The following is a 16,425-nucleotide window of genomic DNA, read 5'->3' as shown; positions in this document are numbered from 1 at the left end:
CTTTCCTTTTCCTGATTTATAAAGTTCAACTAACTTTTCTCGCAGGTCCTTTCACACTTCTTTTGCTTTCCATGACTTTAAACCTGTTGGTGTGTGTGTGTATTATCAGGCCAGACATTCAAGGGTGCGTAAACTTTTGATAATTTTGACCATTTGGGTGTCATTATGGGTTTTTTGCTTTTTTTTTAAAGTCAAACCCAATGATCATTAGATAAAGGCAAAGTTTTCAGCATGATTAAACTATGGTTAATATTTCACAAATTAGTATTTGAGTTTAGTTTAGTATCTAAACTTATGGGCAAACTTGTATGTTCTGACATCTAGAGAAACTATAGAAGAGTGCAAAACTTTAAATTATTACATTATTATACATAATTTATCCTATTCTTAACTAATATTACTTGTATGTTTTTAGAGGTGTTTGGTTTCTACGCATTGGTGTTTGTCAATAGACCATGTTCAAATGAGATTAAAAAAACAGCAGAGGGTGATATAACTGCAGATTCATACCGACCTGTACACTTTGAAACTCAGTTAAGTGTTCCTAAACTTGTAATGCTCTTGAGGGTTTTTTTTTTTTATTATGTAGGCTAAATAATAAAGGGTGGGGGGAAACGTTTGTGCAGTGGGAAGAGGTGGAGTCCACTTTTTAGTCTACGTGGAAAACACACAGTGAGGAAAACAATCGTGTCTTCCACCATGGGCTCCCAGGTGTGTGGAGCCTGGTCTTCCCGCCTACCTGCACTCTGCGCCCGGATACTTGCTGCCCGGCCCGGTCCGGAGCTCCGACCCGGAGCCTCCACTACCATCTCGGCCAGAAGAAACCTGAACGTCCAGACTGCAGCTGAGGCCGGAAAACTGAAGAGCATCGATGATTTACCGGGACCAAGTTTATCCACCACTTTGTACTGGTTATTTGTCAAAGGATATGCAGACAAGAGCCATTTACTGCAGGTATGGAGCCACAAAAAAGCGCTTTATTCCACTGCAGAGGACTAATTATAATGTTCATTTAAACAGTGTAAATGTTTTTATTATAAAGATTACAACGAATGATTTTGGTTTATATCTAATAGCACAATTATTTTGTAGTTTAAAGCAAGTTTGAATTTAAACATTTATTCTTTGTAATATTAGACAATTATTATTCTTATTATAAGAACGAGCACCTTTATGTCCAAAAATGCGCTTTTCTGCATCCAATTTCATGTATTTTGAGTAGACAGTCCATAACTTTTTAAGCTGTTATTGGTTCAAACTGGCTTCATAATGTACTTTTTGATGCCTTTTCGGAGCGCTTGTTTTGAACATTGTACTCTTTATGTGACACGGAGACAACAAACCACCGCCCACCAGGAGACACAGTTCAGACGATCATTAAACGGCGTGCAGCATCAAATTATCATGTCTGACAAAGGAAAACACAGCTTTAAGATTGGTTTTAGTGTTGTTTAAACCGTGCTGTGTATTTTTACTGCTGCTTTTAAGACACATTTCTTGCTTTAATTGATCATTATGAAGTAAAACGTTGATTGCACAGTGTAATGGCTACAGATAAACACCATGTACCTTTAGATTGGTTCCCTAAAAGCTGCTTTTGTTATGCAATTCTGTCTGCAAGCGGCTCTAGTTTCCCAAGAAAATGAAGGTTCAATTGACCTTGCCTTAATTTGTAGGGTTTAAAAATGTGTCCGTTTCCATTTTAATTCAGCTTCTGTAGTTTACATAGTTTGACTGCTGATGTGTGTCGTTTTTACACAATTACTGTAATTAACACCATACAAGTCAAAGTCCTGATTCATGCTCAAGACATTTTTTTTAGAGTGAGTAAAGAAATTAGGAAAGAGGAGACGGCAGAATTGCAGCATACAAGGATGTTGAAAGATAAACATTGAGAAAGTAAAGAACTCACTTCAGAGGGAAGAAGGTGCAGCTGATTCAATTCTGATTGTTGTGATTGTTATTGTAAAGGTACGTGAAGAGCAGGATTAGCCCAAGGCTTCAGGTATTTTTGTCTGGTTTATAATGTTTATGTTATTTGCTTTCAAGAAGAAAAAACCCTGAGTGATGAACAAGCTTCCTTTAAATACATAGGGCATACAAATATTATATCTAAACAAAGAAGAAGCTTTAGATATGATGACAGTCTCTGATCCAGAGGTCTTCTAATCCCATAATTACAAAGAAATGTTTAAAAAAAAAACTATAAAGCTACAACTGGGATAGAAAGGGGAGAATCTTTAAATACTAGATTAAGAAATAAAGGAGTGGCAGAGTTCAAAAGTGCAACAAAGCCACAAATAAAGTCTTAAAAGAAACCACACAATTACGCTTAAACAGCACGTGGCTGCCATTTCACAATTTATCATAATTTAGATTCTTGTTTCCTCAAAAGAAAACCACTAAGATCTTTGTTAAACAGCTCCGAGCAATAAAAAAACATCTGTATAAGTTCTTGGAAAACATTTGCTTTATTTCAGAACATGTTTTGGCTGAAATATCTTATTGGATGTTGGATTTTTAATTGTTCTAGAATAGGTATTTTAGCTATATTGACAAAAATGTGTAAAGACCAGTTTAAAAGGTTAAGATCATTAACCTGACAAACATTTAGTTGACAAAGATTACATCATGGTAATGAATTATCTTGCAGTTGTGCAGACTGATAAGTAGCTTTTTGAAAAATAGATTTTGTGGTAGATATTTTGTGCCTCTTTTACAGTTTTATATGGTTATGTAAATTGTCTTATTGTTTTCTTATTGTCTCTCTTGTCTAAAGTAAAGTAGTGACTCAGCTGATAAATGTAATCAGTCAAATTCCCCTAGAAGTAAAAATGCCATACAATAAATAAAAGTAATTCAAATTTGTACTGAAGTTCTTTGATAAAGTTGTTTAGTTACTTTAAACCAACGGTGACACTTTTAATTTTAAACTTTGACATTATTTTCTAGGGTTTACAGAAGAGTCTGTATGGACCCATCTGGCGCTCCAGATTTGGCCCGTTCGACATCGTCAATGTGGCGAGTCCAGAGCTCATCGCTCAGGTGATCCGACAGGAGGGTCGCTACCCGGTCCGAGCCGACCTGCCGCACTGGAAGGAGTACAGAGACCTGAGGGGACAAGCCTACGGTCTGCATGTGGAGTGAGTGGAGAGACGTTGTAGGAATGTCAACAAAGAGTTATGATCTGAGAATGTTCTCCTGTTCATCTTTTGTTGAAAACAGTTAACAGTTTTTTAAAAAGCTTTCTGAAGGGTCTGTGAGTAAGGTGGTGGATAAAGTTCCATTAAAAGACCCCTTAAAGAATCAGTTTGGAATATAAATAATCATGTGTTTGAAATCCAATTTGATGAACCTGTTGAAGGAGTTCCTCAGGGCTCCTTCATGGGTCCCCTTGGTTTTGTAACTTGAAGAACCACCAAAGCTCTTTTACTTTCTAGCGTAGGACCGGAATGGTACCGAATACGCAGCGCCCTGAACCCCAAGATGCTGAAGCTACGGGAAGTGTCAGCCTTCGCTCCCATCATCCACCAGGTGGTCGGAGATCTGCTGCATCGCATCGACCTCCTCCGAAGTCGCAGCGAGGACCAGACCACCGTTTCAGACGTGGCTGCAGAGCTCTACAAGTTCGGCTTTGAAGGTGGGAGCTGCTGCAGTAATACCCGAGGTGGAGAGTTGGGGGGCAGTTTTTTAATTGTTTTAAACCCCTGCAGGTATCTCCTCCATCTTGTTTGAGACCAGGCTGGGCTGCCTACAGGAGGAAATTCCTCAAGAGACGCTGCGCTTCATCAATGCAGCCAACGACATGCTGACAATGTCTGAGACGGTGGTGATTTTCCCACGTTGGAGCCGTGGCATCCTCCCCTTCTGGAAACGCTTTGTTCAGGCCTGGGATGACCTCTATGACGTAGGTAGGCAGCAGCAGAAACAACAAAAGGGAACATTTGTGGGGTTCCAGTTTTATATTCACTTAAGTTAGTAAATTGTTTGTGTTGTGTGTGTTTTAATGGCAGCCCAGACCCTCATCAACAGGAGAATCGCTGAAATCGAGGCCCAGCTGCACAGAGGCGAGCCGGCAGAGGGCATGTACCTGACATACCTGCTGTCCTCTGATAAGCTGACCAGAGCAGAGGTCTACATTACCATCACTGAGCTGCTGCTGGGAGGAGTCGACACGGTGAGGAGAAGCAAAAAAATGTTTTCACAAGGCTCTATTATACAAAGATCCTCCATTATAAAGAAGATCTGCCAGTAAGCCGCCTTTGCTTTTTTGCAGTGAACCAAACAAAGCAGGCATAAAGCTGCCCTGTTGTGTATCTTTAGATGGCATGCTGGTGTTCAGGATTCAGATACACGTATAACACAACAGCGTCACCTCCCTGTCCCACCATGCCATCTGCCCCCCACTCTGCTTCTGTTCGAGGTGGAATAATGGCCTAGCATGCTCACTTTGAACAGGCTGTGTAAAGGTTGCACAGATAAGGGCTGGCTTTCACTCAGAAAAACAGTTAACTGATGTTTATACACGTACTATAGGAACCACAACATCCTTTTGCATGTTCACAGGAAACATCTTTCAGCTACAGTTTTAGTATACATCCGTACATGACCTCAATTTAGCCAGCATTGTACCTCAGCTAGCAGTTAAAAGTGATAACTCAACTCAAAAGCTGTCACTTACAATATAATCCACCTCAAATTGGTCCATTTGTATGTCCCAAACAGTCATATGGCTAAATACACTGTTTTTTAAAGACTGGAGGAACCAGAAGGCAGCATTATTACACACCCACTAACACGCTTCACATGATTGTACATAATTATTAAGGAAGAAGAAACTTTATTATCAGAATATGATGAACATTTAAGTGTTTGTAACATTCCGAAAAAGATCATGAGTGAAGAATTAGATTAAGCTAAGTTTGAGTTCTTCTTCTTATCGGATCAAAAAGGCATGACCACGTCACCCCTGAGCTGGCCTCCTTACACTGACCACCTGTTAAATTTAGCACTTGTTTTAAAATCTTATTTCTCACTTATAGAGGCTCAAACCGCCTTTCTACATCTCTGACTTGTTGACCTGTTATGGTCCCGCTTGGCCATTAATTTCAGCAAATGACTCCCAGGTCACAGTGGGTGGTTTTAAACTTTTCTAAAAGCTTTTGGGTATGTCCAGTTTATGTTTTTATATATCTATCTTATTAATTTAATTTTCTGTACTTTCTTTTTATCTGCTTTGTCTGTTTATTTTCTTTTAAAACCCAACCTGACTGAACTTGACGCTGTATTTTCCAGATACTTCATTACTTCAACTTCACCATTATAAACTGACAGCAACCCATCTGTCTTTTTCTTTCCTCCCGCTGGGTATAGTGTGTTTATGCTTTGCAGAACATAACACGGATGGGTGCACATGAGTGGCACATTTAGAGATAATTAAACCTGAACTTCAGCCAAACTGAAAGCTTTATGTAACAGAACATCTTGTTAAAGGAACCTCTGCAAATGCCAGTTCCCATCGCAAAGCCTGAAAACACAGGACTGAAACTAACTTCTATGTTGACAACATGGGTAAAAGTACAATGTACATTCATCACCAACCTGTGGAAGAAATTATCTTCTTAACCAGATTAAACACACATGAGGAAAAAGGTATAATGTTTCTTTTTTTCTCCTACAACACAGCAGTAATCACTCTTACTGTTTTTAAAACTTTCGATAAAGTCTCAAGCTGGTCCAGTTGAGATTATCATCGTCCAAAAATTGAAGATAGTCGTGCTGCACTTTAATGTAACACGCGTAACTGAAAAGCATCGTACATGCACAGGCATCTCTCACCTGTGACGGTTGTGCAAGAGAAGGTGTTGAGAGGTGGGACAGCCCATAAAACAGTCACCAGTAGGCCATATGTCAGTATGTTTTTGGCAACAGGGGATTGGTTTTTCATTTATTGTGGACACAGATTTCCTCAGGCGCTCTGTTGCTCACAGTAAAGTGAGGTCAGTTCGACCTCGAGGGCATCAAAACCTGTACCAAACTAAAACAGACAGAGACAATCATTGCTGTACATAACACTTGGATGCAGATGACAGATTCAGAGGAGACACTTGGCTTCTGTTGCTGCATGTACGAGCAGTCGCAGAGCTTGTTTGGCTGCATTCCCATGAGAGGTTGAGACTTGTAGGTTTGTGAAATCTGGAGATCTGGGCTCTCCCAGTTGTAACGTGAGCTGAGGCTGAAGTCGATATGCTATGATTAAAAAATAAACAATGATATTTTAGCCAAAACTAAAAAAAAAAGGTATTCTTTAGGTCAAAAGGAAGTTCAGCTCATTGTTTGCTGAAATACTTTTTCAATAATGATGATTAGAGATACTTTTTAAAAGAATGTTTTCATTATTAAAAGATTTGTCAGTTTTTTGTCTCAAATTTAAGCAACTTTGGCTGAAAGATCCCTTTGTGTTGTGATAAAGACAAAGACACTATTGTATTGTTAGATAATTTGAGGCTTTGTAACTCTTTTGCACACAATTGTCTATCTTTCACACAACCACCCTTTTCTTTTCTCACTCCAGAGAGGCTGACCTCCAAGCTGCCAGAATCAGACTGGCTTCCTGTTTTCCTTTCTCACCCAAAAGTTACTTTGCACGAACCATCCTGTTTTTAGCACTGTACCTAAAATTACCTTACAATACCATAACACATAAACTGTAATTAGGACTGCAGGTTTGACTTTTGACTGTGGTTTCACTTCTTCTTCTTCATTTAACCTCATTTGATCACCTCCTCCTCTCCTTTAGGCTTCCAAATCCACCAGTATTGCTTAAAACACGTGGGTTCAAAAAGAAATCAAAAGTACCAGATCTCTCTCTTTATAGTCCCGTTTGATCCTAATTTGGTAATTGTACAGTACTTGTAACTGTGTCTTGTGTCAGTCAACCCAAAGCTTCAGTATGAGTCAGCAGACTAAACAGTTTTTTCTGTCACCACCCACAATTAATTTAGATCTTCTTCAGCTGTCAGTAGCTCCTTTCTTTAATAGAGAACACACTCGAAAATCAAGATACTTTAGTCTGCATACAGACTGCTTCAAGTGACCTATACTCAAAACTACATACTCAAAACTTTCATAGAATTAGTATGTAGTATAGAAATGGTAGTCAAGCTGAAAATAGGTCTTAACATTTTTATTTCATGTGTGCTGCGTCAACCACATGGAAGACAAATTTGCCTTGTGGTAGACAATAAAAACATTTCTTATTTCCTCTTTCTCTTCTCCCTTTTCTTATCTATCTCTTCCCACCTGATCTCAGACCTCTAACACCCTATCGTGGGTGTTGTACCATTTAGCGAGGACCCGCGAGGTTCAGGATCGACTGTACCAGGAGGTGAACTCTGTGTGTCCAGACAGACGGGAGCCAACCACGGACGACCTGAGCAGGATGCCCTACCTGAAGGCCGTCATCAAGGAGACGTTACGGTGAGCTGACAGCTGTCGTTAACCTAACCTGTTTGACTTGTGACCCCTTAAAAACAAAGCAATACCTGTCTTATCTACACCCCTGTCACATGTGTTACCATTTATTTGTTTTGTTGTCTTGCCAACGCTTTTGCCACTTTCAAAGGAGATTTGTTTTGCAGTCTTGTTGAACATTAAATACATGACAGGAACATTAGTACCAGACAAAAACAGCTCCTCACACCCGCATATCCAGACTTGCCCCATTTTATACATCTTTTGTTGAATTTTATGGCAGTCGGCATCCAGAAGCATGGCATGACCACCATCTGTTGGACTGTACCTTGCCCCGTATCTTCCATCACTGGCATGGCAGGTGTAAATAGGTGCAAAACGGCATTTGTGAATAGTCAATATCACTTGGGGTTCCTGAAAGGTTATCCCAGTAATTTACCAGGAACTATGAGTGAAAGAGGCTTTAGACAACACCTTCATCTGAAAGCAGCATTTACAGCAGAGATTGTACTTTTTCGGCAGACTTCAGGTTGATTGGGTGGATTGAGGACTATGTTTTTATTCCATTGGGCTGTACTAGAAAGCAGAGTCAGGTGAGGGGTGTCAGCATGGTATGGCAAGCTCTCTGAACTTGCTTGTCTGGTACAGGCTGCCATGAAGTTTATGGGGATGTATGAACACCAGTCTTTCTAGTCAACATGAGTCAGCCAACGTTTTTTTAGTAACTCATTTGTTCCTACCCCAATTAAAACTTTAAATAATGTGGCTTGAGGTAGCACGGTTGCCAGGAGTTGGATAATAGATTGTTGACATGATGATGGATTGTGTAATGTGATGCTTGTTCTTGTCACTGGTTGTTTAATATGTGTAATTTGTGGTTGTGTTGTATTACAGTAAGTGTTGATTTGTTTTTATGTTCTTTTTTGGTTATTACTATGGAGACAGCTGGATAATAAGATGATATGTCATCTGTCTGTCTGTGCAGCATTTCAGTCTAAGACAATTTTTCCTATGGGGACAATAAAGTATATCGTGTGGTATGGTATTTTATTATATGGTCTCGTTTCGTATCGTATCATATGGTGTTGTATAGTATTGTATCATATTTTATCGTTTGGTATGGTATGGTATGGTATCATATGGTATGTATGGTATCATATGGTGTGGTATGGTATGTATGGTATGGTATGGTGTGGTATGGTATGGTATCATATAGTATGGTATGGTATCATATGGTATGGTATCATATGGTATGGTATGGTATCATATGGTATGGTATGGTATCATATGGTATGGTATGGTATTGTATCATATGGTATGGTATCATATGGTATGGTATCATATGGTATGGTATGGTATCATATGGTATGGTATCATATGGTATGGTATGGTATCATATGGTATGGTATCATATGGTATGGTATCATATGGTATGGTATGGTATCATATGGTATGGTATCATATGGTATGGTATCATATGGTATGGTATGGTATCATATGGTATGGTATCATATGGTGTGGTATGGTTTGTATGGTATGTATGGTATGGTATGGTATGGTATCAGATGGTGTTGTATGGTTTGTATGGTATGGTATGGTATGGTATACAGTATGGTACCATAACTGACCTTGCCCGACACAAAGAAATGCGTTCACAGAGTTGTTCCTGAATATTTCGTCTCTTTTCACTTTGGTCTTTCCTCCATATGTGGTTTAAGAGTTTATCCTCAGGTAAACTGAGAATAAAATTCAGGCTATGTGCAGTGTTAGTTACAGTTGCTATGTGACAGTCTAGACATAGCAATAAAATTCCTCAGTAGAAGTGTATCGGAAAGAACAGGAAAGGGTGACGTACTTACATGAAGGCGCAGTCAGACTAACTCAGTAATGCAAATATAATGCATTTGTAGATGTTACTCAGCTAGCCTTTTCTTATCTTATGATTTGACTGCTCTGTTTTTTTAGGTCGTCTTTTAAATGTGATCCTTTAAACAGTTCTTATCTGAGATTTTATGTAGATTTTTCAATTTCATGCAGTATAATTAGGATCTTGTGACATATTGTTCTTGTTGGTAGGCTGGAACTCATGATGTTGACCTGTATAATGCTGATAAATCTCAAGCACGTAAGTTAGTACATAGAATAAAGTGGTAGATGTTTCTCTGATTTACATTATGGCTAAAAAATAGACCAAAACACCCAATTCGCTGCCTTTTTACCCATTTACACATGAAGTCAGGTGAGCTAGAATCAATGTTGTTAAAGGTCAAAATCCATTTAAAGCAGTTTAATAGTATATTAAGTGATGCTTGGTATTATTTTCAGCTTTACTATAGTGTTAGTTACACTTGTGCATCTCATTTTTGCCTTGAATGTACCCTAGAAGACAGAAATAAATCCTTTCTTTCTTTGGCTTTCCGTTACTGTAAAACATATCTCTTCATCTTATCATTTATGGGTCTATTCCAGCATCGTTTGCAGTATTTGCAAATGCTCGAGTGCCTTATTTGTGTGATCATTATCAACAATTGCCCAAGTGTGCGTGCAGACAAGATGTTCATACCTCACTGACTGCTACATCCGTGTTGCACCATGTCTACCACAACTGCATCACTTGGTGTCCGATTGCATGAACTTGTGGTAGTTTGTAGTTAATTTAACACTGAACAATAGCGTCTTGATATAGATTGAAAGTCATTGCTTATAGTGGAGGTTTCTCTCTTCTGACTTCTTTTATATCCTTAACTGTCGCGCACATTGTCCCACTTAGACTGGAGTATAATGCATTAATATATGTTTTGTCTGGATATGTATTAAGACTGAAGCTGCATTTAGTTTGACTTTGTTATTCAGCCTTTTATTAAGGGTGTAAAGCACAAGTTTCTTCACAATATGACATTATATCGTATTAAATGGTTCAACGACTCAATGTTTGCCGATATCACAAAGTCTGCCACGATACGATTCTTGATTAGATCTTTCTTAATTTCTTAATTTCTGTAAATGTCTGTAAAGCAACCCGCCCAGCTGTGTTGATCTCATCCAGGCTTCTCGCCATTTTCTGGACATGTTTTATGTCTTTATCTTAAAAAAATGAGATGTGGCAAGTTCCAGTAAACTGAAAATAAGGAGCCTTAACCCTTTACATTCTGTTTAGGGGTCAAATTTAACCCATTATTACATTAGAGAGCTGTGAAAACACCATATATACACATTTATTTTACATTAATTTGACCTGAAAATCAAAAAATCAGCATTAAAACATGTTGTAGCGACTACTTTTCCAAAAGGCCGCTGAGAGACTTAGTAGGCTCTCATCTGTGACACGTCCACAAAATCATACTGAAGTCCAGATGACGTTTTTTACTGCAGTTTATTTGAATGAAAAAATCAAAAAGGACTGACAAGCAGCTGTTCCACAAACATATAAAAACCCTGATGTGATCCGATTGTGAGAATAAAGTGATGAAAGACGATGGTGATGATGATGACGATGGTGACGGTCAACAGAAAATATCGGAGCTCTACTAACTCCCTTTGTCCAAATCTCCCTCCGCCACCCAAGTGAACAGGTAAAATAAGGGGAAACCACACCCATGTGTCAATCAATGCATGTGACGCAATACGTGCAGCCTAAGCTCCTACACATGTTGTATTCATCATATTCTAATTCGCACAGTTTCCTGGGTCATAAAAAAATTATTGTGAATCTATAATCTTTTTTTTCCCCATAAGACAAATCAAACATGTCATGATGACTGATGGGGGGGATTTATGAAGGTGTAGAGATTAACTATGAGTCAGGATATGAACAATGAGGGTTAAACACACAATACACAATAGTCTGACCAACAGTGTCAAAGTGTTGGCCCTGGATCAACGTCAAAGCTTTCACAATATTATATTATGCTAGAGTACAAATAAAATATTGAGCCCAGATAACAAAGTCTTCAATCATTATTCAGGTGAAGTTTGAACGCGTTGGAGTAGTAAATCAATACCGTTGCTTCAATCAGTACAGCTGTGAACTGTTAACCTTTGACTGTTTGATAGGTGAGATTTTGAATTGTTTAAGTGTTGAGCTGTTAAAGAAGTGACTAACCCTGCTGTGCCATGTGTGCCAGAGCGAGACGGGTCTTGAGGTTTTATGTGTCAGCTTCAAAAAACTGATGAATCACAGCATGAAACATCAGTATTTGTAACCAAAGAGGAAGAGTACAAGCCCCAGGTCCTGTTTTTAATCTGATTTTTCCTCTTGTGACCTCCTCCTCCTCTTCCTCTTCCTCCTCCACCAGCCTGTATCCTGTCGTTCCTGGAAACGGACGCTTCATTACAGACAGTGACGTGATTGTCGACAACTACTGGATTCCCAAGAAGGTAGAAGATTACAAAAAATACGTGCAAAAAAACATGTCAAAAGAAAGAAAGAAGAAGTGCTATTTAACCTTAATTAACCCCGTCTGTTTAGACTGTTCCTTCTTTCCTTCCTCCATCCCCCTTTCTTCCTTCCTTCTTTCCGTCCCTCCTTCCTTCCTTTCTTTTTTCCTACCTTCCTCCCTTCCTTCTTTCCTTCCTTCCTCCCTACCTCTTTTCCTTTCTCCCTCCCTCCCTCCTTCCTTCTTTCCTTCCTTCCCTCCTTTTCTTCCTTCCTTCCTTCCTTCCTTCCTTCATTCCTCCTTTCCTTCCTTCTTCCTCCTTTCTTCCTTCCTCCCTCCTTTCCTTCCTTCGTCCCTCCGTCCTACCTTCCTTCCTTCCTCCCTCCTTTCCTTCCTTCGTCCTCCCTTCCTTCTTCTTCCCTTCCTTCCTTGACTCGAGGACAACAGGAGGGTTAAATGATTTTTTCTCTTCTCTTTTCAGACTCAGTTCCACTTGTGTCATTACGTCTCCTGCCACGATGAATCAGAGTTTACAGACGCAGAGCTCTTCGTCCCCGATCGTTGGCTTCGTGGTGAGGTATCCGGCGGCGACAGCGATGGCGATGGCTGCGGCAGGACCACGCCCGGCACCTTCCAGCATCACCCGTACAGCTTCATCCCCTTTGGCGTCGGGGTTCGAGCCTGCGTTGGGAAGAGAGTGGCGGAGCTGGAGATGTACTTTGCTCTGTCCAGGGTGAGAGACGAGAAACCTCATTGTTGTTCTTCCAGGAATCCACTAGCCCTCCTGTTGTCCTCAGGTCAAGGAAGGAAGGAAGGAAGGAAAGGAGTAAGGAGGGAGGCAGGGAGGAAAAGAGGAAGGAAGTAAGGAGAGAAGGAAGGAAGGGAGTGAGGAAAGAAGGAAGGGAGGAAGGAAGGACAGGAGGGAGGAAGGGAGGTCAGAAGGAAGGAAGGAAGGAAGTGAGGAAAGAAGGAAGGGAGGAAGGAAGGACAAGAGGGAGGAAGGGAGGTCAGAAGGAAGGAAAGAATGAGGAAGGAAGGAAAGAAGTATGGAAGGAGGAGGGAGCAAAGAAAGAGGGAAGGAGCGGAAGAACGAAGGAAAAATTAAAGAAAGAGGAAGGAAGGAATGAAGGAAAGAAAGAAAAAGGAGTAAGGAGGGAGGAAGGAACCGTTAAAAGCGATGGGGGAGGATGACAGGAGGGCTAGTAACCTTTTAGGCTGATGTATAGATTTGGACTGAGCAGCACATTGATCAGTTTCTATCTCCTTGCAGCTGATGCAGCATTACGAGGTCCGGCCTGAAGACGGAGCACCGACTGTAGAACCCAAAACCAGAACCCTGCTCATCCCGTCAAAGCCCATCAACCTGCGCTTCCTCCCAAGGGCCTGAAGAAGAGGGGCATCTGAGGGGCCACAGCACAGATGTAGGTGCTTCTATTAAACATTCCCACTTTAACATCTAAATGACACTATGAATTAGTCATGTGAGGGTTAATATAATGTGCATTTATAATATAGAACCATGAAACTGTATTATTAAACCTCATATTCTGAGCCGCCACAGTATTTCCTCACATTATTCGCCTCTATACTAAACTTCTGAGCCACATACAGTATCATTCATAAATAAACATGATTTAACCTTAATGAAGCTTTCAGAGAGCAGAGAGAGTTTATTCCTTAGTTTTAATTATTTAAAAAACTATATAAAAGACACTCTATTATGCTCCAATATTACATAAAACATGCAAAACTGTTTCAATTAATTATATTAAATGTGAACAATAGACATTCCTGAAATTATGGATGACAATGGGTCAAATATATTTCTCTTTTTTATATAATCTGGTTCACATTAGGGGGAAGATATCAAATTTCAGGCTTGAAGAAAAAAGCATTTTTACTGCTCTCAGATATAAAAATGTGTCTGAAACTCATATTTCCAACAGTTTAGATATGACTTTAACGCATCATGACAACATATTATCATTATTAACACTTTTCATGCTGCTTTTTTTGGTAATTAGTGATGTTTCGTAGTGTTTAGCCAACATGAAACACCATTTTTAAGATATGAGTGAAAGTCTAAATTGAATATTTTAGGATCAAATGTCATCTACTCTGCATAAAACTGAATTAGGAAGTGCCAATTCTGATATATTGGAGCTTTTGGAATAAATACTGTGGTGCTTAGATGTGACTCGGACACAGCATGAGAAGATATTAACTGCACAAACATCTCGAGTACAGATAACTGAACTCAGATGTAATAGTTACTAATTCTAGGAGACAAATAACAGGGGAATAAAAGGGGAATGCTGTTATTCGTCATTATGGGTGTAACAAACATATAAGATAAATAAATCCTGGAATCAACTGGAGTTAGATTTATAGTTACTGGGAACAATATCAGTATTTATATTGTTTTAAATCCCAAATGATTACTTTGTGTTCTGCAGCAGTTTTCTTCTGGTATTAATTTAACTTTCTGTTTCTCTCCAGAGTTTCCAGAAGACGAAAAGGACTCGAAGGCTTTTTGTTTTTTTTAGTTTTTTTTAGTTCAGCAGACAAATTGAATTTGCACAGCTGCAGCCTGAACATCTGATTACTGTTTTTATTGATGTGTTTATCTCTGGACTCCTTGCTCAGACATTGCCTTCTGCATGACTGTGTGTGTGTGTGTGTGTGTGTGTGTGTGTGTGTGTGTGTGTGTGTGTGTGTGTGTGTGTGTGTGTGTGTGTGTGTGTGTGTAAGTCACCGCTCTTGTGCTTCATGTTTGAAAGCTTGCCGACTTGATGCACTTTGCACAGACGTGTTTATTGCTGACGTGTGATTTTATTTTTAATTGGTTTTATTTGTATCAAAGCCAGAAAGCGTGTGTGTGTGTGTGTGTGTGTGTGTGTGTGTGTGTGTGTGTGTGTGCGTGTGTAGAGAGAGAATGTGCACACTGCCCCCCTCTGACAGTGACGTGTAAAAACAGCCTTTAAGTAAGTCTTAACCTTCGTGTCGTCCTCCCGGGTCAAATTGACCCCGTCTGTTTTGACTGTTCCTTCTTTCCTTCCTTCCTGCCTTCCTTCCTTCCTTCCTGTCTTCTGTCTGTCCTTCCTTCCTCCCTCCTTCTCTCTTTCTTTCCTTCCTCTCTCTTTCCTCCCTTCCTTCTTTCCTTCCTCCATCCCCTTTTCTTCCCTCCTTCTTTCTTTCCTTCCCTCCTTCCTTCCTTCCTTCCTTTCCTTCCTCCTTTCCTCCCTCCCTCCTTCTCTCTTTCTTTCCTCCCCCCTACCTTCCCCCTTCCTTTTTTCCTCTGTCCTTCTTTCCTTCCTTCCTCCCTTCCTCTTTTCCTTTCTCCCGCCCTCCCTCCCTCCTTCCCTCCTTCCTTCTTTCATCCCTCTCTCCTACCTTCCTTCTTTCCTCCGTCCTTCCTCCCTTCCTTTCCTCCCTTCCTTCCTCCCTCTTGTCCTTCCTTCTTCCTCCCTTCCTTCCTCTTTTCCTTCCTTCTTCCTCCCTTCCTCCCTCCTTTCCTTCCTTCTTCCTCCCTTCCTTCCTTGACCCAGGAGGACAACAGGAGGATTAAATGTGTTTTTTGGGGGATTTTTTAGCCCACTGTTTAATTATCATCTTAAATCTCGTTTCACATCCAACACAAGGCTTCTATTTAATATATAAAATCAGATTTAAATGGAAGAAATGACTAAAATAGGAGGTAGAGAGAAAGTCTGGAAACAAGAAGAAGAATCAGGAAAGGGAACAAAAAGGCACTGAAGGAGGGATGAAGGGAAACGAGTGAAGAAAAGTCAGTTTACCTGCAGAACTTGTGCTGAAATTACAGTTAAATCTGTAACGTTTATATTTTCTTTTATTAGTATTCTTACACACAGAGCAGCTCCAGAGAGGAAAGCTTTGTGTGTTATAAGTTAATATCCACAACTGTATTAAAATCCGGTTTAATAATCTCCATTTATGTTCATGTAATTTTATGTTTATTAATATTCTCTATAGCACATGTTAATTAATATTCCTGCTAAATAAACATTTTATATTCATTCTCATGTACTTTTGCTAACACTGTGAATAAAAGTGGATATTTTGAGATGTAGTCCCACATGTGTCATTATATTATTGTGAAGGTTAAACAACGCCACTTCCGGTCCTGAGCTCCTTTTATTCTCTCTAACTTGACGTTTCCGCTGCGCGAGCACGTCGAGCCACCGCTGCAAAAAAATGTCAAATTCAAGTAATTTTATTTATTTTCTATTTTTGCACAAATACAGAAAAAAACAGTCAGGATATTATTTATATAATAAAACAGCTTGAAAACACACAGTGTGATATGATATATGATGTTTTAATTGGACAGAAAGATGACCTGAATGCAATCAATCAATATGTAAAGGATCAATATTTATGTAGGTCAGTGAATGTGTCACGTTTATGAATCTACTGCAGCAGCTGGAAGAAATATCTGATGTTTTACTCACATAAAAGTAGAAAAATACAGCAATATAAAATGACGTTTTACACAAAAAGTACAACATATAAACAAGCAACACAAGTATAGACTAATATAAATGATTTAAATTAG

At 39.5% G+C, this 16,425-nt stretch overlaps 1 protein-coding gene across 1 annotated transcript; it reads left to right on the top strand.

The window, feature by feature from the left end:
* The first annotated feature begins 632 nt into the window (after positions 1-632).
* LOC133976298 (sterol 26-hydroxylase, mitochondrial) lies at positions 633-14,778 on the top strand. Its single transcript, XM_062414472.1, has 10 exons — positions 633-954; positions 2,953-3,143; positions 3,441-3,640; positions 3,714-3,911; positions 4,014-4,177; positions 7,313-7,479; positions 11,769-11,850; positions 12,331-12,582; positions 13,120-13,270; positions 14,349-14,778. The coding sequence occupies exons 1-9, from the start codon at positions 700-702 to the stop codon at positions 13,234-13,236; spliced, it is 1,626 nt and encodes a 541-aa protein (XP_062270456.1). The 5' UTR covers positions 633-699; the 3' UTR covers positions 13,237-13,270; positions 14,349-14,778.
* Positions 14,779-16,425: the final 1,647 nt, after the last annotated feature.

The sequence above is a fragment of the Scomber scombrus genome, chromosome 24 (assembly GCF_963691925.1).
Source record: "Scomber scombrus chromosome 24, fScoSco1.1, whole genome shotgun sequence".
In the NCBI taxonomy this organism is placed as follows: domain Eukaryota; kingdom Metazoa; phylum Chordata; class Actinopteri; order Scombriformes; family Scombridae; genus Scomber; species Scomber scombrus.
This window is presented reverse-complemented; position numbering and strand designations above follow the sequence as displayed.